Source organism: Notechis scutatus, chromosome 3, assembly GCF_049901735.1.
Source record: "Notechis scutatus isolate UNSWTSFEM ecotype Mainland chromosome 3, rNotScu1.2, whole genome shotgun sequence".
NCBI classification, from domain to species: Eukaryota; Metazoa; Chordata; class Lepidosauria; order Squamata; family Elapidae; genus Notechis; species Notechis scutatus.
Genome location: NC_142011.1, coordinates 105,581,180 through 105,602,943, shown reverse-complemented (window position 1 = coordinate 105,602,943; position 21,764 = coordinate 105,581,180). Strand labels below are relative to the sequence as shown.

The 21,764-nt window shown below is 36.2% G+C and overlaps 1 protein-coding gene across 7 annotated transcripts in view; it reads left to right on the top strand.

Annotated features, from left to right (window-relative positions):
• The window catches only part of RASAL2 (RAS protein activator like 2), a 238,558-nt gene that overhangs the window by 181,234 nt on the left and 35,560 nt on the right, over nucleotides 1-21,764 (top strand). For all 7 annotated transcript variants that reach the window (XM_087960895.1, XM_087960894.1, XM_087960891.1 and 4 more), the window contains 4 exons: nucleotides 2,239-2,339; nucleotides 15,052-15,205; nucleotides 17,476-17,574; nucleotides 18,909-19,463. In XM_087960895.1, the coding sequence (XP_087817021.1) occupies nucleotides 2,239-2,339; nucleotides 15,052-15,205; nucleotides 17,476-17,574; nucleotides 18,909-19,463 (909 nt within the window). The remainder of the gene's footprint in view (nucleotides 1-2,238; nucleotides 2,340-15,051; nucleotides 15,206-17,475; nucleotides 17,575-18,908; nucleotides 19,464-21,764) is intronic.

Genomic DNA, 21,764 nt, shown 5'->3' with positions numbered 1-21,764 from the left:
CTTATCCTTTTTGTCAGAGAGTTCTTTATGCAACTTTATGCTGTTATTTTTCTTCTTCATTGGTATTGTGCTAGTCTGGGCTTTTATAATCTCACTTTTCAAAATTTCCCAAGCTTCTTGGGCTGTTTTCCCCTTGAGGAGTCTCATCCATGGAATCCTTCCCAAGCTCTCTCTCTTTTTGAAGTCCAAGACTCTTGTTTGACTTTGGTCTATTGCTTGTGCTTGCATAATGTTGAATTCCAATATTGTATGATCACTCTCCCCCACCGTTCGCGTAGCTTCTATCATTTCATCTCTGATCTTTGTATATAACACGTAGCTATGACAATAAGCAACATGCACACAATTCTTCTACACAACCTCTTTTATATTCCTTATGGAAACCAATCCATGAGAAATGGGCCATTGTCCCAGATCATCAACTATTCCTGTAGCAATTCTAAACATACTTCAGAAATATATAGACTTTACTGGCAGTCCAGTGAAACAGTGTACAATACAATAACAACTTTTTTTTTAATAGTGAGAAAATTCTATAATAATTAGCTAACAATTGATAGCATGAGAAGAGGAACCAGATGGTTTCTAACAGCTATAGCTATTAATATGAAATTTGAAACCTTCTTAGAGGTTCCTGGAGTGATCACCCAAGAGAAGGACAACAGCCTCCTGATCACAATGGCAAGAAGAATTATTAACAATTGGAAGTATTAAATTGGATTGCCAATTTTTGATCACATGACTAGGGGGATGCTACGACAGTCAGAACTATGAGAATGACTTATAGGTTGCTTTTTCAATGCCACTGTAATTTCAGACGGTCACTAAACGAATGGCTGTAAGTTGAGGACTACACATGTATCTTGCAAGTTGATGTTATACTCCATTTAGTTTGAGGCTAGCTTTTCTGAATAATCTCTGCAATAAATTATTATACCTATGTTCTTACTGTGACTCTGAGAGAAAGCCCAAAGCATTAATTATTTGCCTGTGTAAAGCATTTTTCAAAACTTCTCTTTCAAATAGCCCTTTACTTAGGTTTGTTTTCAATACCATGGACAACTATAGATAGCTTTCTTAATGACATTGACCCTTTATTTTTACCATCTTGCTGCTGTTGTTCTATACCTTCCCTTTGTTTTCTCAGTCTTTACTTCCTTATTCTGTCCTTAATTGTTTTGATTAAAATTTTGCCTCAGTTGACTTACAGTTATCTGAATCTGGCTCAGTTAACAATTGCTGTTTAAATGCGAAATTTGTATGGTAACTGAAATTCTTTTTTCTTAATTTCTTAATTTTCTACATGAAAGATATTGAAAAAATACTTTAATACTATATCTTTCAAGCTATACAATAATTAAATACAAAATGAAACTGCAATACTTAACACCCAAAGGCATCTCTAGACCATCAAAGCAGCACTTTATTTTTATGAAAAAAATTAAGAGAATTTTCTGTTACTGATAGCCAAGCTTGATTTTTTTAAAATGGAAGATTCTGTCATGTAAATTAGTCTGATAGCCTATAGAACTACTATAGAGACATATGTTTTTGTTTTACCTGTTACCTATACTACAAAATTGAGGCTGTAGAGTGGTGTTAAATTTTCTCAGAAGTGCTAAGCAATAGTTGACCTAGATTTTAATGAAACGACAATATTTCTTAATTAAAACTTTAACCCAGAGGTTAAAAACATTTTTTTCTTTTGATTCAAGGATAGGTGTGTTATAAGGACTGAGAAAGAAAAGATTGAAGATACTGACAGTGAGGGACAGGTTACCTTACATTTTCTTCATTATTTCAGATCATCTATGCTAAGATTTGATGAGATACTAATTCCCTTAAATGTAATTATTAAATTAGGGCAAATATCAAATGTAGTTCACCATGTTGCTTCCAGTCAACACAACATAAGCATTCCCTTTTCACTGGCCTTGTTTGGCAACTCTCAACAAATCTATGGTGTTATTCAATTTATTTTGCAATAATGTTTTTTTGCTAACATAAACTTATTTCTCTGATATTCGTAGAGAGTTTTAAGATATAACACAATTTCTTCTCTGTTACTGATTTGTTTGAATTCCTACCAAGGTCAAATATAAGTTGCATTATTACAATTACCATTGTGTTTGAGTTGCATAAATTGAGTATTACTGAAGCCAGTTTTTTTTAAAAGAGAAGCTACTTAAAAATACTAATACTAGTTTGTATAACTTCCTTTATTGTGTCTTTTTTTAGGGCTTCTTTAGTAGACGGCTTAGAGGCTCAATCAAAAGAACAAAGAGCCAATCTAAACTAGATAGGAATACCAGCTTTCGTCGTCAGACCATTGAAGAAAGGTAAGACACTGTGTGGAGGGCAAAAGGATGAGTTGTTTTCCAAGAATTTGGTGAGGTATATTAATCTGCAGTAGTACGTATAAAACCACTAAGAAGTTTCACTTAAAATAAACTGACATTTTTTATCAGAAATGTTCCACTTAAGTTTTACAATCTACAGTTTAAAAATCAAGGAAACCTTTGCCATTGGTTTGGTGTTTTCATATGCAATGAAAAGTTTCACCTTAAGTTTGGCACCTTAAAGGTTTACATTTTTTATCATAGTACAAGCGTTTCCCTAATAAACTACATTCTACTTCACAAAAGCCTTTATCATGGGATAGTAATTGCTTTTACTGGAAACGGTACCACTAAGTTAAGTGTTGCACTTGACAAAAGAGTTACAAAATGCTAAAGAATATATTAGTTGTCTCCTGGGCATTAGTTAATAGTGAACCCTGAGTACATACAGCTTCTTTTAAAGATAAATTAATATTGTTATCTTTCTAATATATGTATGTATCAAGAATACCTTTTAAATGGTTTATTGTGATATTATACTCTGACCATGAGAAACCTAAAATAAGACCACTGATTTCTCCTGGTCTCGTCCAAAATAGAAAAATCTCCTATTTCATGAGTAACTGCCAAGCTCCAGGGAAATCAGGAGATTCAGGCAGTTCAAATGAATTTAAAGACTTATTGCAACTTTAAGCTCTCTATAGAAGTCTGACCTATTAATGGTCAAGGGAAATGAGCAGGAATAAGAAGACATTCAAATGGGTTGGACTTAGATCTCTTGTGGGCATACAGGGACTCATGACTTATGATGTGCATAGCCCAAATGAATGGCAGTCCTTGGGCAATCTTGACTTCATTATGAAATACCAGGCTGAACTTAGTACTCAGTAAATCCTAGAAAAAGGTTCTGGCAAATTTGTGTTATTGACAAGAAGACAATATGGTCATGTCCAGGAGTTGAATTCAACTTGACAGAGAATGTATCGAAAACGTAACTACTTTAGTTTGAAAACTGGACAATTTTCAATAATTATTTCAAAATTGTTCAGTTTTGCATTAATGGATGTTTGGAGAGGGAGGATTATGATAAAAAAAGAAGAAATAGAGAAGTGTTGGTTTTGCAGTAATTGAAAGAACAGACTGGTTCAAGAAGTTCTAGGACAAATATATTGACTTCAGAGTTAAAAAAAAAAAAAAAGGCCTGATTTCCATTTGCAAAGTTGTTTAGTATTGTTACAAATGCTTCATTGTAGAGACATTTTGGCTCCTAATTCTACTTCATTACATTCTAACAGCTGGTGGTTGAGTGAACTGAGTTTTTTCCCTAACAGCTAACATGAAGGTTCAGCTGGTATATGTGAGTAATGTGATAGCATTGGCAGCATTGATGGAAGTCATTAGTGCTAAAGTTTCTGGTGCAGACAGCACCCATTTCTTTCTGAAATGGCTTGTTTTAGCTTAATGATTGTTAGTATATTAATGCATTTATCTCTGGTAGTCTTTTAAGTTTCCATTCTAATGTTAAAAATAGCTTGCAGTTTCTTAAGTTTTTGGAACGTTTCTGTTTCTTTTATCTTTTTTAAAAATATTGTCTTCATCAAAAGAAAGCCATATCTTTGTGGTTATTTCTCAGAGGCTTACTTCTCTTGGAGCTTAATACAATTAATCTGTTCTCAAATATAATCATGGTTGGACATCCCCAAGTCAAGAACAGAATTGTTTGATCCTTCAAAAATGTTATTTAACTTAGTGCTTCCTGTCATTGTGAAGAACTGGCAAAGAGAAGCAAATAGAAACAGAGATGAGCAAGAGGAGTCCTAACTCTTGCAGAAATAATAATCATTTGCATCATGGGTGTAAATATTGCTGTGCCTGATGAATATCTTGGAAAAACTGTGGCATAAGATGTAAGTGCCCAAACCAGCTTTCTTTGCAGCTATTGCTGCTCATGCTTTAACCATTGGGACCCTCTTCTGAACCAGGCATGGTCAGTTTAGTACCACCAATCATGTAGCAACAAACCCTTGTTAACAGTCATCATTTTTCAGGCTGTATTCAAGGCATAGAATCACCTCAGGTTTGGGGGAAAAGAAATGGAATGACCTTCCTTGATACTAAAATTGATGGGCACTTTTGACTGGACCAGGAGATTAAAGGGACTAGACCAAGGAAGCCAGCTTTCTAAGTAACAGCCCTCCCTATTACATAAGTCCTTGGCATTAGCCTGTATTCTTTTTGGATAAAACATTTTTATATTTCATACGCCAGTGATGAAATTCTGGCACTCATCTGGGTTTTGTGATTTTCTTAAAATGAGAATATGGATATGTTTTAATGTATATATTTATAGTTTAGATTTTTTTATGTACAATGCCCACAGTTACTGAGACTGGACTGGTCTATAAATACTGTCAAATAGAAATTATTATGTATTCATTCTCTGCTGGCTTTACATAGATAATATGGATTAAAATGATCTTATTGCCCTTCCCCTTGTGTCTTAACTGAAAAACAAGAATGAAAACAATACAAATATTAAAGTGATTTTTTATTGCATACAATTCAAATACATTAAATCCTTTCTTAATTTTTTGACTAAATTTGTTTACAGTCAGTCTACAGTCACTAAAAGACAATTTTTACTTACATTACACTATTTCCTTGGCAGTCTCTACCAAACAGAAATAAATTTTATTTGCAGAATTTCCTTATAAGTTTCCCATTGCCTCCCCCCCCCCACACATATAACACCTGGCAAAATTCCCTAATTGCACCTGAGACTGAGGTTTGACTGAGGTTTCTGTATAATTATTGCATATCTGTGGAACTGATTTCACAATAAAACATGGAAGCTGCTGTCCACCCTAGCCTTTAAGAAGATTTTGTATCTTTTTATTAAGCTACAGAATTTTGTGTGGGTGTTTGAGAGAGAGATGGGTAGTCTAAAATTGGATTAGTTAATGGACTTTCTTTACTTTTTTCCCCCCTGGCAATGGACTTACTGTATTTACCAGTTAGAGAAACTAAACTTAACTGAATATAAACATTTTCATGTTCAATTTATTATGAAAATAAAAATAACCAAGTCTCATATTTCCATCATGGAATCTTTCAATTATAACAAAGACAGAACAGGATTATTTTCATATGAAAAATAGCTGTATATATTTGTATTTCATCAGATTTATACTATAGAAACCCAGGAGAAGACTGCAGCCAACTAAAGAACATTTTAACTGAAATTGTAGAAAACCTTGTGATGTCTTGATCAGTAGGAATCAGATCCTTAAATGTGTATAATTCTGCTTTGATGTAACAAGTGTTCTCTCCTTTTTGTAAGCTTTGTTTTTGTTTTTGACTTGCCATGAACAGCTGTTCCCAGCTATTTGTGTATCACACGCACTTTCCAACTTCTTAGAAATCCCCCTGCCATTGCAGGTCTCCCTTAGCAGAGCCTGAAGTAAATTATCCTTCCAGGACAATCTCATTTCTGATACTGCCTGATATGCTTCATCTTGTACTTCAGGCATATTTTGATCTCCGTACTCCATGAAGATTGTTTGGAGATGCAAGAAATTATATTGAATCGGACACATGTTTCTCCCTCTATGATTCTTGTCTGCTGCTTTGTTTTGCTCTTTATGCAGGTGATTAAGAAAGTTAAAATAATCCTGCATTTCACTTGTGAAATTTTGTTTTAAAAAAGAAAAGAAAAACCTACCAAGTTTTTATATTGAGTACATAGGCAGTTGATTGTACCAGTTAGGTAATGTAAGGGATTGATGATTTTTCTTACTGGCCCTGGAAATCCTTCCTTTTAGTTTTTCTTATAATGGGAGACGAAGGGCAGAATGATGGCTAAGATAGATTGCATATGTCAATGGCTGCAGTTAAAGCTCAGTGGACAGCTGGGAGAGGTTTTACCTTCTTGGGATTTATTGCCATGTGAAAATCGGCCTGATTTAGTAAAAGTCATTTTATGGTATTATCAGACAGCTGCAGATTGTCAGAGGATCCTCTCCATACTTCCAGAGAATGGCCTCTCCTGGGCTCTGCAGTATCCAATAGCCATGGCTTTGGGGTTCTTGGTGAAACGGTACTCTTTCTACTCTAGGTGGGTCTTTTTTTTTTTTTTTGGAGAAATGTCATCTTGCAGTACGAAGAATCCTGGCAGATCAGCTTAACAGTGTCATACTGCAGGCTTTCCTTTTATATTTTTCATGACTTTCTTGCCTGGTTTCTAACCCTGATTTATAGCAAGCACCAACAATGGGGTGGGTTGATTTGCTTCTGTTTGATGTGAAGGAGTAAAAGTCTGCTAGCCGTTTTGCCTCATTGCTGCTTCATAATCCGTATATAATATTTCTGTGAATATTGTGTGTTTGAGTGGTCCTACTACTCTGTTCTCCTTCAATGAATAAGAGTTGGTAAGCCTGCTGCACAGAAACTAACACCAGTAGAGTGTCTCAGCTTGCCAACCTGAAGTCAAGGATGTCTTATTTCTTCCTGCCAAAAGTAACGTAGCAAGAGACTTTTGTTTGTTTGCCATCAGTTATTTCACCCCATTGTAGACTCTGTTAAGTTGTGCCATAGGACCCCAAGTTAGCTGGAATCATTCAGTAAAAGAGCCTTTTCAAAGTTTTTTAAAAGTAGCAAACAGTAGCGGATAGTTAATGATTGCAAAGGGACCCAGAACCCTGTGAAAAAATGGTAGTTTTGGTTTTCCACCACATTCTATGTTGGCAATTTTCTCACACACATGTATACATTTAAGTAGCAAGTATAGTGCAGTCTCTGGTTCTTACACTTCAGACTTGAAGATTGGCTTTTACAATTTATCATTCTTTTTTCTGCTAAGCCTGAAAAAGAAAGTTGCCCAAGGCTGTTCAGTGAGTCTACAAACCAAACTGCAATAAGGACCTAGATATGGTTTACTTCCTATTTGCTTGAATATGTCATGCAGTGTAAGGTTTATAAGTGCAAGCATTTCAGTAGGAAGGGTAATTTAGGGAACTGTATGTGGCATTTTAAATCAGCTATATTAAGTCTATGAAGAGTCTAATCTCATTTTGGTGAATGATAACTACCTATAATTAAACTTCCTTGATTTGTTCCTTTACCATATGGGTGATGTTGGTATTGTGTTAGTACCAGCCTTAAATTTGCTTCAGAGAGATTTGCAATCGTTTGGAATTATTTTAATGTCTTGCCATTCTGACTCATAGTAATCATAATTGAAACCTGCAATTTAGACTACAGACTTTAAATAGGTCAGAAGCAGCACATGCGCTTCATATGTAGAGAGCAATCAACTCTTCTCTACCTTCCTCTTAAAAATTATTGTTGGTTGTCAGGTTGGGTGGTAGAATGACATGGTTACATTCCTGTTGTATGCTATCTGAACCAAAATGAGAATGAAAAAAGATCAATAACTCCAGCAATAGTAGAAAAGTAGTGAAATTCTTGGTTGCCACACAATAAACAGAGGAACGGATAGTTTCTTTCTTAATCTTGGATAGTAATAGAATAGTTGATATAGCCAGCACAAGGCAAAGTGCCTAGTTGCTAATGGATGGTAGCCGCTGTTTGTAACAGCACCTTACATCAACATGATCAGAGCAGTCCTTCAATCAATAAAGATGCATTTTATATGGCATTGTTTTATCCTGGTGTTGGACAAAAAGGACAGGAAAATTCTTGACATAGCCAATGACAGTTCACTTTAACAAAACACATCAGTGGCCGCTATTTTTTTATTATTTATGTGCATCCGGCTTTTTTTTTTAAACACATGACCTCCTGGGAGGAAAACTAGACAGCTAGAGGATTAGCAGTATTAATTTGTGAGCTATATATGTAATGACAAGTAAGGATATGTAAAACATTCTGATTCTGAATAATTCTCAAGCTCAAACACTGCTTTTTAATTTGAAAAGGTTGTTTTGAGGTTGAAACTAATTTTTCCAACCATTATGGAAGTGATTCAAACTATAAAATGTTCTCTTTTTGAATCTAAATATAGATATTTCACAGTGAAGTTCACAGAGTGTTAACTAGAACAGACTGAATGCTGTTAGTTAAGGCAGAAGTCTATGACTTTGCAAATTAGGAGTCACTTTTATCCTTTTCAGTGATGAACCAATAATCATTTTCCACAATGGTAGTAAGACAAGGCTGAAATAAAATGTAATTTAATCTTCATTTAAGAAGTTTAATTTAATAGAGATGATATGATTATTTCGTCATTAACTTCTGCAGAGAAAAATTGTAGTTACTTATTATCTGTCTCCTTTTTTATCTTATGTGAAAAGTTTGTTTTTTTAATAGATCTGGGCTGTAGAATTTGGGAGGGGGGAGTTAATAATCCAGGTGAAGTGGAAATGAATTAAATATTTGGGAGGCCAGTAAAACTCTAGGAAAGAAACAAAGACATATGTTCATGCACAAACTGAATTGTCTTTCTGCCACTCTGCTGGTGTTCGTGATGTTCTTTTTACAACAATTATGCTTCCCTTGATTAACTTCCATCTTTGCAGATACACTCTTGTTTTTCTAATAATTTCCTTTCTAATAGAGGAAAAACTATTTTAATCTACCACCACTGCTGGTCATTAGAAACCAGTGATGTAGCTTTGGATTCTTATCTCCATGCTCAAAGCCATTGGTCAAAATGCCTTCTTAGGATGTCAGATGAGATTTCTGTTCTGCAACACAATCAAATTATCTTTCTAGATAGACAATTATTTTCATTCCAATGCTTCTTTATGAGCATATAATGTTTATAAATTAGCAGTATTGAGAACTGCTGCTTTTTTGTGATGTGATTTAACACTATCTAAGAAAATTGTATTTGTTTAACAAATTGCGTAAGATTTTGAGACTAACATAGAAAAAAGAAGTTGAAGTTGATTTCAAGCCACAAACAAACTTTCTAATGTGCAATTCAGTCTTTGGAAGCACTGTACACTATTGAATATCCCTAAGTTCTCATGCGGAATGTGATGAGGACTGAGAAAAATCATTGATTCACTTTTTAATTGTGTACACTGAACCTCTGTTAGTAGTATTAGTAAACTTAGTTATAATTTTTGAACAATGCAAAAACAAAGAAGCTAAATTCTGAGGGAGCAAATGAAAATCATTATGGAACTGAATAATGATAAAATGGATAAAATCAAAATATGGCCTACTTTGTAAATTGTGGTTAGTTGGGAGCCTCCCAGCATTCAACAGCACAACAAAACCTAAACAGATCAGATAACAGAAATTGTAAATAAAATGGACCCAGGTGGGCTGAAAATCTGACTGGGTGTGAAATTATTAATCTCTGGAGTTTCTAATCCAGTTTCTTGTGTGCCATATGGTTTTTTAAACTAATCAGTTTTTATGGACTGTATATGTGGTGTGTGTGTGTGTGTGAAACCTATACACAGAACATTTGGTATTACTTCGTGGTAATTTCCCTGCCTTTGTACACTGTCCTTGAAATGTATTGGAGAATACATTTGTGGCAAATTCGTAAGAAAGGCTTGGAACTATCTGATAACAGGCGGAAATACAAATTTAAAATGTGGAAAATTCATATGGAGTATATGTGTGGGTTCTCTCTCTCTCTCCCTCCCCCCCTCCTCCCCTCTCATCTGTGTTTTGGCTATATGAACCTATATATTTTAGGGATCTGCTCCTTTTGAATTCTTAATATCTCCATAGGAAGCTAAACAGAGATCAGCAGGGGATACTGCCTGCTTGGCACTAAAAGGCCTCTAAGTGGGAAAGATGCATAAAGCTTTTTGTTGTACTCTTCCCCTGCTCCGTTTCTCTTGCTCAGAGATCTTGTGTCTGTATCTTGAAGGAAACGAAGGGACTCCTCCTCCTCCTTTGAAAGGTCACACCTTTGCGGTGTTTGCCAAGAGTGCTCCCTGAGCTCTGCCACTGCTGCTTCTCCCTGCTGTCTTCCTCCCCTAATCTCCTTATGGATGCAGCACCATGGCAACAGACCCAGGGCTGAGTGAGCTGGGCACGTACCGGCAACCTTGTTTTTGTCACCTGAGGGACAGGAGGCAGAGGGTGAGTGATAGGGGAACAGAGCTTGGGTGAGGAGCGTGGCTTTGCTCCCACAAATTGTTTGCCCTGGCTCCTCTTGGAAGTATCTCTGTCGAGCTCTGAAGCAGAAGCACTGACCACGTACCTGCCACTGAATGTGGGCATTGCAGCCTTTGCCCTGAGGAATTCCTCTTCCGCAATGTAGCCAAAGAGAAGGAGGTGTGTGGGTATCAGGACACATGGCACCGCTATGATTTGGGGATGCACAGTCAGGTGGCTGAACAATTGTTTCATGTAGGTGTGCTGGTTATTTGTCTGCAAGGATCTAGCAGTGCAAGTTGTGCTAAAAAGTTATGCTTGTGATGTTTTACCGTTTCTTTGGATGTTCCCTTGGAGTAAAGAGAATGTTGGAAAATATGTCTCTTTCTGGCCTTCTTTATTTTTTGGACTTCCAGAGGTTTTCAAAAAGAGCTGGTTGTAGCAGTAGCTTAGATGGCAAAATTTAAAAAGAATTAAGAATCTTAAAAATGTAAGATTGGCTTCTGCCACACACACATGTAATATATGCCTTGCTTGTTCATATTGGTGACAGTGCAAGACAAAAAGGGTAGGTTTGTACTGATAGTAGCAGAAATTTGAATGAAACAGATTTTGCAGAAAATACTCGCACAGGCTTTTCACACTGCATTGGACCATTTTTGTCACTTCTTCTCAAACATGTTCTATTGTTATTATCTCTTCTATGCTTGCCTATAAATTGAAACATTTTGTCTGTTCAGGAGCTCTAAATTGAGAGTATTGATCTGAGGAAAAAATAAAACAATATCTTCCAGTTGCCTTACAGGCTTTTTCTTAAACTAAATTGGTGAACAATGATTTAACATTAAAAAAAATTCAGGATAACAATGTACCCCTTTTTACTGGCCCTCTAGATATGCCTTTTAAAAGTTTGAAAAATTAAACCAGGGAATGGTCTTATTTGACGTTTAAAAGCATAGTAGTAGTACCAGAAAACAAAATTGATAACTCTGGAAAGAAAAGAGACTGGTTGCAAAATATTTCCTGCTCTCTTTCTCTTTTCTGTAAATACTACTTAATGAAAACTTAAATTTACAATTTGAACTGGACAGAACCTCAGTAGAATAAGATGTAATTTTCATAAGAGCTATTGGATACTAAAAGCTGTAGCAATTATGTCACCAATCCAAACTTTAGACATCGTAAGAGAAGAACTGCATTAGTCTGAGTCTGGTAGCACCTTTCTGACAAACCAATTTTATTACAAGCTTTCATGAGCTGTAATTTCCTTCACTGGATTCATGCAGGGGCCAGGCCGATGTAGGATTTAAATTGGAATGAGGTAAGGAATGGTTGGGATAAAAGAGAGGGGAAAATAGGTTGATAATGCACAATCTGCCTTCCTTCTTTTTCGTAACCTAAGATTGGTTAGTCAGAAAAGGGGTTATCAAATTCCTTCTAACCCAAACTATAGAAATTTAATTTGAGAACAATTTTAACTCCAGAATAAAGGGAAAATAAAGAAATAACTACTTAGTTTTAAATATGGTGCCAGAAGATTGCATGAATAAATTTTTCATAAAGTTAAATGCAGTGCATTTAAGTTTGAAAAAATGAACATCAAATTGTGTCAAAAAGCTTTTGTGTTGTTGGGTTATTAACAGCCAGAAAGGGAGAGTATGCAAAAAGGAGAGCTAATATCTGGAGCCTCCATTTTTAAATAATAAAGTAGTTAATACACTACTCTTCTATTGCAGCAACAATATTATTTGGTGGGAAATATCCTGTTTAATTCATCTACAAGTTTTTTTTAAACTAGTTTCTAGTGAGCTTGCCTAAAGTTGCAGGCACTGTGCAAACATTGCTCAAATGTTCATCTCTGTTAATCCAACCTACCTCATTGGTGTAATATAAGGCTCTTAACTGTGAAGTCAGAGGAGAGTAGCTTTCCCTTTATTTTTCAACATTTGCTAAGAATTGGGATATACAGTTAGGAACTTTGAGACTTTTGAACATTCTTTCATATATTCAAAATGTAGTATTTTATAAGATTTTCTTTACAGGAATCTATTTGATAATAGCACTTATGCCCATGATATAGAAGAAGTATTTTGGACCTAAGGAATCAGTTCATTAAATCATCCACATCCTTTTATTATGTTCCCCCAAAATCAGATAACTGCTTCAATGCATAGAAACGCTCTATTTGAATTGTGCAAATCTTTACTTCCTTTATGATCAGGATTGTGTATCTAATCCAGTACAGGTAGTCTTAAATTTACAACAATTCATATAATGACCACTTATAATGGCACTGGAAAAAATTACTTCCACCTCACATTTATAACCTTCGCAGCATCCCTCTGGTCACATGTTCAAAATTTGGACCCTTGGCAACCGCTATATATTTACAATGGTTGCAGCGTTTCAGGATCATGTGATTGCTATTGGTGACTTTCCCAGGTGCTTTCCAATGAGCGAAGTCAATGGGGGAAGCTGGTTTTGCTAAACACCTATGTGATTCACTTAACTGCACTGATTCATTTAACCATGACAAAAAAGATAACAAAATTGGGCTCAACCACAGTCACAACAGAAATTCTGATCCCAATTGTGGTTGTAAGTCAAGGACTACTTGTATTATCTATTCTCAAAATAGATAGACCTCACTTATCAACTGTCTTGTGCAATGAATCATTCAAAGTTACTGTGTAACATTGCTGAAAAAATAACTCTGTGACCAAGTCATGCTTTTACAATCTTCACAGCATCTTTCTCTCAATCCCATGCTCATCATTCCATCAGTTGGTACATTTTGTTCTGTGCCTGGCCTATTTTTCTCTCTCAGAAACCGGAGATATTGTATAAACAAGCAATCGTTTTAGGCAATCTGTCTTGTGCTGATTCATTCTCCTTCCCCCTTATAGAGTGGAGAAATTGAAGAGGAACGGATTGCAAGAGAGTAAGAAGGCACACAATGGGAAATACACATTGAAAGGAATGTGCTAGTGCCAGTTGTTTGCCTAGCACACTCGGTGTTGGGAGCCCAAAGTACATGAGACAAACAGTGCTAGCACATTATTTTCAATGGGTATTCTCTGTTATGTGCCTGCTTATTCTCTTGTAATCCTTTCTCTATGATGACTTGAAATACAAACATTAATTCCCTTCCTGCTAATTATCCCAGAATCAGGATAAGCATTCCAAAGACAAGCAAACTGCATAAATCTACAAATTCCTATTATTATGATTAGCTTTAATGAATTCTAAAATAATGGAAACTTTTTGACTTAACCTTCCTGAAATAGCAGCTGATGCTTCACTGTGGCCAATACCAGTTAAAGGAATTGCATTCTAACAATAACAGGGCATAAGCAATACCAATCACAGGGCTCACGTTCAGTTTAGTTAATCATAGTAAAGCACAATCAAAGCTAAAAATGAACTACTATATTAAGAAAAGGGATCATAGCCTGAAGTCAGGAAAGCCATGGATATGGTTCCCAACAGCCCCAAAACTCGTGTCTATTGTAGTGCTTTCAAGTCAGCATAGATTCCTGGCAACTACATGGACAAGACCTTGCAGTTTCCTTGGCAATATTTGGGAAGTGGTTTGCCATTGACTCTCCCAAATGTTTCCAAGTCATATAATTATTAATGTAACATGAGAAGGAAATGATTCTGTTTTGTCTTTGTATCCCAACTTTCAGGTTGTTTTTTTTAAGGATAGCCTCTTAGATGCAGTTCAGAGCTCAAATGCTATAAAAAGAATTTTCTCTTAAGTTGTCTCCTGGAAACCAGTGTCATTGAAATCCCTTAGGTAGGAAGATGGCTGAACAGGAATCATCCAAGTAGAACATGCCAAATTAATATAATGCCTGAATACGATTAGTAAGATTATCTATCTTCCTGTGCTATTTTCAAAAAAGAAAAAAGAAAAACCTCACCCTCATAGATTGTAAAACATTTTATTATAAGAGTAATAAATCTGTCGTTGTTTGTATCTGTCATTTGTGTTTTTCAAAAAGGGAATATTAATAGTGAGTTTAGAGGATAGTATTGTGCTTGGAAACTCGTTCAGATGTTTCACTGACTTACTGCATTACTTTGACCCCATTATCTTTCTGCCAATCCTGCCTTGAGGGATTGTTTTTAACATGAAAAACAAAAAATATATGTCTGTTACTCTAAGCTCCTTGGAGAAACAAGCAAGATTGATACAGACAACACACTCACAAACCTTTTTTTTTTTTTTTTTCATTTTTACCCTTGGCATTATTTTTAGAGGAATTTACTGGATAGGGAGGGGAAGGAAGAGAAACTGTACAGTTCTATAAATGTAACATTTTCATTTGAAGTAAATAAAAAATATACAGCCCTCGCAAGTTACTAGTAGGATTTTGGATTCTATGAAACATATAGAAAAACATTTGAACCATTCACCAATAATTCAGAATACAAAATTCTAAAAGCAAATTTGTTTTATGTTTCTGAGTTTGCTAAATCTTGATTGGCATTTGTTAGGGATTCCATTGTCCCAACCAATATTTGGAATAAGGCAAACCTTAAAAGATGCATTTAAAATGTACTTTTATTAAATCACCTCCTTTTTTCTTGGCGCCTTATTTCCACCTTCTCTGTCTTTATACAGGTCCCCTGGCTTGTCGAAGCTGAAGCAATCATTTTCCCATGAATCTTTGCTGACTCCAGGAAGTTCTATTGAGACTTTCAATTTTGGGGCTGCTGACAACGTCTTTGTAATGCCACTTCATAGCAGTATAATTGGACGAGACTTCTGCTTTGAGGTAAATACATAACAAAGGTATTTATTTTATTCCAAGAAAGAAAAAGATAGTGGAAGGGATATATACAACTTAATATTTTTACCCGGATGCTTGTTTCCTTTCCTTAATGCCTTTTATGCTGCAATATCACCATCCCAGATTCAAAAACCTAATAATTAAGACTAAATGGCCAACATTTTAGGAGATCATCTGGTCTTGGGCAACTTTGTTTCTAGCTGAAATATTGAAACATTTTAGGTAGAAAGAGGGCATCTTAGGCAATTCAATGATTCCCTGAGATATTTGCCATTAAAAAAAAGTGGGGGTGGGAATGATTATTTTGATGTATGCATCAATAATTGCTTCCAGTACCCTTCAAAATCGCTGTTTTTCTAGACTACAAATTGGGAATAAGTGGCTTTGGTATTTAATGTATTCAAGAGCTTTTCAATTAATTTCCTTCATACAATTTTTCAAAAGGTTTTTTTCCCCTCCTTTGGTATTCTTAATGGGAAACTTGTAATAATAACTTTTCCATTTAGATTACTGAACTGAATTTGGGACATATTGAAACAAATATTGCGCTAAATCCCAGTGTAATTGATTTAATATGGAAACTACATAGATGTGCACATATACAGGCAGTCCTCAATTTACAATCACAATTGAGCCCAAAATTTCTGTTGTTAAGTGAGATGTTTGATAGGTGAGTTTTGCCCCATTTTACGACCTTTCTTGGCACAGTTTTTAAGTGAATCACTGCAGTTGATAAGTTAGTAACCTGGTTGTTAAATGAATCTGGCTTCCCCATTGACTTTGCTTGTCAGGAAGTCGCAAAAGGGGATCACGTGACCTTGGGACACAGCAATGGTCATAAATATGAGCCAGTTGCCAAGCACCTGAAATTTTATCCCATGATCATGGGGATGCTGCAACATAGCTGTGAGAAAGTCAAAAGTCACTTTTTTAATTGCTGTTGTAACTTTGAATGGTCACTAAATGAACTGTTGTAAGTCAAGGACTACCTGAACACATTGATGGAAAATCAAAGATCTTTTCCTGGTCATGGAAATTACCTAGTAAATGTGTTCCTTTTTGGGGGAAGCAAGAAAAATTAGAGTTTACTTTTAATTGATATTTCATTCAGTACAATACCGTAAAAACTTCAAATTAGAAAAAACTAGAAACATTTTTCTAGTTTAAATACAATGAGTTAGGTGACAAAGTTATATTTATCTTTCATGGGAAGTGGCTCTCTCAAAAAGAACAAAACATTTAAATATAATAAATAAATAAATTAAATTGTTGTATTTTAGCAGTTCTCCAGTGTGATGTTTCAAATTTCCATAGTAACCAGATCACAGTCTTGCTAAGGAATAACCTAGACCTAAACCTTATTAAAGGGAGTATCAATTAATGCAAACTATTTAGCATAATATTTAATGCAATCCTATATTATGTAGATTTCCTTTTCAAACTTGTTCATTATTATTTTCATTGCTTTCCATCTCCTTTAGTACCAAATTCATATCATGTCCTTTTTCTGCAAAATAGCACACATCCATTTTATAAGCAAATATAACTGTTTATAGGCTGTGCACCACTTTGGATTCAAAAGGCAAAAAGTGCTTTAGAGCACATGTGGGCACGCACATATCCTCTTTCGGTAATTCTTCAATCTGTTCTTCCTGTTATATCTACAGAATCCCTGGAGAGACACATAGTAATTGATTTATGAAGTTGCCAGTCATTGTTATATGAGGTCTCATGTGGAGTCAAAGTACTTCCCCCCACCCGCTCCTTTAAATCTAAAGCACTTTACAGCCTTGTTAGATATAGCTTCAAATTGGAAAATAAAAATGAAGAATGATTTTGCAATAATGATAAAAATATTGCTTAGAAAACTATTAGTTTATGACTAACATTACTATAAACTATAAAAATCAGTTATTTAAAATGTCCCTCAATGCAGTTCATTATTTCATAGGTAAATTTATTAATTTAATTAACATCCTTATAGACTAAATTTCCATTTGAAAACTGTCCAAGTTGGGAGGATTTGGTGAACATTTCAACCAGAATTAATAGGCTTCAAACTAGATCATAATGTTTCTGACACTTGGAGCTTTTTAATACCCCGGTGTGTTAACATAATAAATGTATTAGTATTCTGATTAAATTTCCTCGTTAAGCTACTGCATTATTAAGTATTAAGGTATCTCTGCTGTTTCCTTTCATGCAGTTACAATCTTGGCTGTAAGCTTAACTTGACTTTCTGTACTATGTTCTAGATATCTTGTTCTACTTGTAGTAAATGCTTCAGTTGTACTTCTGCTGCTGAAAGAGACATCTGGATGGAGAACATACGGAGGTCTCTCCAACCTAACAAGGTATAGTGTAAAATGCAACCACAGAAAAGCGTCTATTTGAAAATGCATGCTGATTAATAGCTGGGGTTATCAAGTTGCTTTCCCAAACAAGTATAGCCTTCTAGGTAAATTTGTGGCATCAAATTAGCTGCCTCAGAAACAAAACTGCTTAGTAAACTCCATTTAGACTACGTTGATCAAAACATATGAAAGATTACATCTTTAACCTGTAAATACGTCACATTGTTAATCACTGATTTTATTGCTCCAAATACTTTGGGGAAATGATTGAGAAGTGGAATCAGTGCTGAATACTGGTGTGTGGGTGTGTATCAGTGCAAATTTAGAATCTATCACATTATAAAACTGTTTCTAATTTCTGGCCATCATTGCCAACTTCAATGTGTAATATATTAATGCCAAACAGAACCATTTACTTTCTTCCAAGTGGACTTGGGAGCACTCTACTTTCATTACTCTTGTACATGATTTACAGTATAATAGGAGAGACACAGAGGAGCGGTGACCTTGTTTAACTCTCTGGAATTTTCTAGTATTTGCTAATGTGAATTGTTATAATATACTTCAGAACTTGTTTCCTCAGAAATTGAGGGGGTTGGGGGAAGAGTACTACTTTATACTGATTTGTCTCACCCAAGATGGTTCTATTTTGTCTGAAGTATTTGTCAAACAACCATTAACTTTCCAGATGATTTTGATTACCATCCTGTCATTTCTGACCATTAGGAGATTTCAGTTTAAAAAAAAAACCTGGAAGATTACCCTCCTAATATACATGGTGCTGGAAGAGGCATCCAGTTGCCAAGAAGGGGTAATGGCTTCCCAATATCTCAACAAGATTCCAAGATAACATTCTAAATTCTCAGTTACATTATTTCTTTTTCTTCTTTATCAGTAGCAGCATAATCCTTTATGAGTAATTGCTGCCTGAAAAAATAAACTTAATCCAGCTAAGCCATAGATGCTGATGATATTAAGACTGGGGGTCTATACTTCTGAGTATGGGATTGTGTTCCATCTTGAGAAAAGGCTCATTGCATATGTGTGCTCCTGGTTTAGTGTTGTTTTAATCATTCAGTTGACTGTCCTGCTCTCTTGGATTCAGCTATGCCTTTTTCAAGAAGCTAGGAATCTGTTCATGATCAGACATGCAGTGACTTGTGTTGAAATTTACTTAAGGTGGATTCAGAAATGTATTTATTATCTCATAAACCATCTTAAAAAGATGATAATAGAAAATCAAGATTTAAAAATATAACCACAGCTATGAAAGATAAGAACCACATAGAATAACCATTCTTTGTGATAAGTAAGTCAAGTGTTTTTGTCTCCAGGATAATTGCCGTCGAGATGAGAACATGTTACGTCTTTGGATCATTGAAGCCAAAGGTTTGGCCCCCAAGAAGAAGTATTTTTGTGAAATATGCTTGGATGAAATATTAGTCGCCCGAACTACCAGTAAATCAAAAGCTGACAATATTTTTTGGGGTGAACAGTTTGAGTTCTCTGGCCTTCCGCCCACCTATCACATTACAGTCCACATCTACAAGGACACTGAAAAGAAAAAGAAAAACTATAAGAATAATTATATTGGTCTGGTCAGCATTCCCATTGCTACTGTAACCAGTCGACAGTTTGTGGAAAAGTGGTACACCATCAGCACTCCCACAGTCAATAAGGGGAAGTCGGGTGTGCCATCCATCCGGATCAAGTCACGGTACCAGACCATCATTGTCCTTCCTATGGAAAAATATAAAGAGTTTGCTGAATTTGTAACCAACAATTATACTGAATTATGCTCTGTTTTGGAACCAGTTATAAGTGTCAAAAACAAAGAGGAGATGGCCTGTGCTTTGGTGCACATTCTTCAGAGCACTGGCAAAGCAAAGGTAAGAATATGCAGAACTACTACTCACTGCATTGGTGTAACCAACACACACTCCAAAAGCTAGGTATGACCTTTTTTCAAAGTTACAGTGGCCTCGCCACCACCTCCCTTGTGATCACATGATCACATGTTGGGCACCTGGAACATATAAATATTATTCTAGACAAAGGGCTATTTCCCATACCCCCCCCACAATGCGCCTCCCTTCCATCTTCCAGTTGACTCTTAGTAATTGTATTTATTTATTTAAAATCTTTATATGGCCACCCAACTCTCAAATCTTGAGAAACCGCTGACACTACTGATTCCTGCTGCTGCTGTTGTGAGGACCAAAGAAGGGAGTTCTGCCTTGCATTCTCCCCACTTCCTCAAGCATTCTGTGTTCTTCTCCCCTCCGTTCCCCAAGGCACTCCTTTTTGTCAGTTTCTCTATGTCCACAGTTTCAAGAAAATTATATTCTATAACCTCTGTACACTGGCTTTACACCAGGGGTGTCCAACCTTGGCAACTTTAAGACTTGTGGACTTCAACTCCCAGAATTCCTCAGCCAGCAAAGCTGGCTGAGGAATTCTGGGAGTTGAAGTCCACAAGTCTTAAAGTTGCCAAGGTTGGACACCCCTGCTTTACACCATCATGGCAAAACCTGGAATGCCATAGGGGAGGCGTGAAAAGTGTGAATAGGAATAGTGACCTCTGGGAATACAAGGTTGCTGTTTCTTCCAGGAACGGAGAAAACTGTCTGTCAGTTGATTAAGTTCAAATAGACAATTCAGCAATTATTTTGTTCCACATCCGGCCAGTCCTGGAGGCTACTTTTCCAGAAGAGAAAAGGCTGGATGTAGCCTGTCTTTGCTAATTACTCACAATTCCTATGGGGGTTGTTGGCAACAAACTGTTAAAGAGCAAAGTAGGCACAAAACACAGATAGCAAACTCAGACAGGGGGAACCAATCTTGAGTCACTCTGAGTTTACAAAGATGAAAGAAATATGTGCAGGTCCTCTGTTGTAACATACTAAGGATGTTTCTCCATGCAGAGGGTTACTCTTGCAGTTGTCTCCCTTAAACATACATGTATATATTATGCACACATCAATCCAGACCTCGTTTCTCAGCTGCAGAGGTCTTTCCTGAAGGCCTCTGATGGGGAAACAAGGCTGGGGGGTACCGCGCGTGTGAATCCAGAGCCTGTTTCCTGGCTTCGGAGGCCTTTCCTGAAGCCTCCGACAGTGAAACGGAGGCCAACAAGCGACCACAGAAGGAGTGGGCTGGCAGCAGGCTCCTGCTGGCCAGGGCTGTCGGTGCTGCCGCCGTGAGGTGAGTCAGTGGAAGACATCCCCTGAAAATAAGATCTGGTACTTTTTTGGTGACCAGGTCTTATTTTCTGGGAAAGGGAAATACAATGTGTGTGTGTATGTGTGTGTGTGTGTATAGACACACACCACCACCACCACCACCACAGAGAGAATGTAACATCTTCTTCAACCACTCCCACTCCTCTACCCCACTGTACTCTAACGTGGGTAAACTGGTTGTATTGGTGCAGGATTAGATTAAAGTTTAGAATGTGTAGATTGATATATGGGATCAAAGTTTGCTAATTGCTATGTTGGACATTACCTTCTTTTTTTTAAAGTTTGTTGTTGTTGGTAAGTTCTAACTAATAAAAAAGTAAACTTCTTTACTGTTCTCTAATTAAATTTGTCTCATGACCTTTCCTCTGCACAGACTTAATTATTGCACAGATTGCACCCAATAGCAACCAAAGCCCACAATCCAATTCTACTCTGCAACATATTGTCTGCTATGTGACTTATACATGGAGTACCCTTTTTCTCAGAAGGTGTTCCAAAGTAGGACTAAGTAGAGGTGTTCAGTTAGATCTTAATCTGTCAAGGCTGTATCCCCTCTAGTAATTAAAGCAGAAATGCCTGCAAAGGCATAGATCCTTGTGGCTGGATGGGAGGGGGCAATCCTACAGTAGGCTAATGGGTGTCCTGTAAGCCACCAATTTCCTTCAGGTTCTTCCTAGAATATTTACTAGGCTTATTCTATTTTTCACCAGAAAACACTGTTTTTCTGTTGGATTTTTTTGATGTGGTGTTAGTCTGTCTCAGTAGCAAGCTGGCCCCAAGTTGGAGGCTTCATTGAAGGATATGTTCCTTTGGTGATTTCTTTGTCTTCTAAAGTTTTGTCTTCAGGAATTTCTGGGTCGGGGTCATGTTTGATCGCGACCCGAGTATGTGTTCATGACCAGATTTAAAAAAAATGTGAATTTTTTGGTCGGAACCCATTTGGTTGTG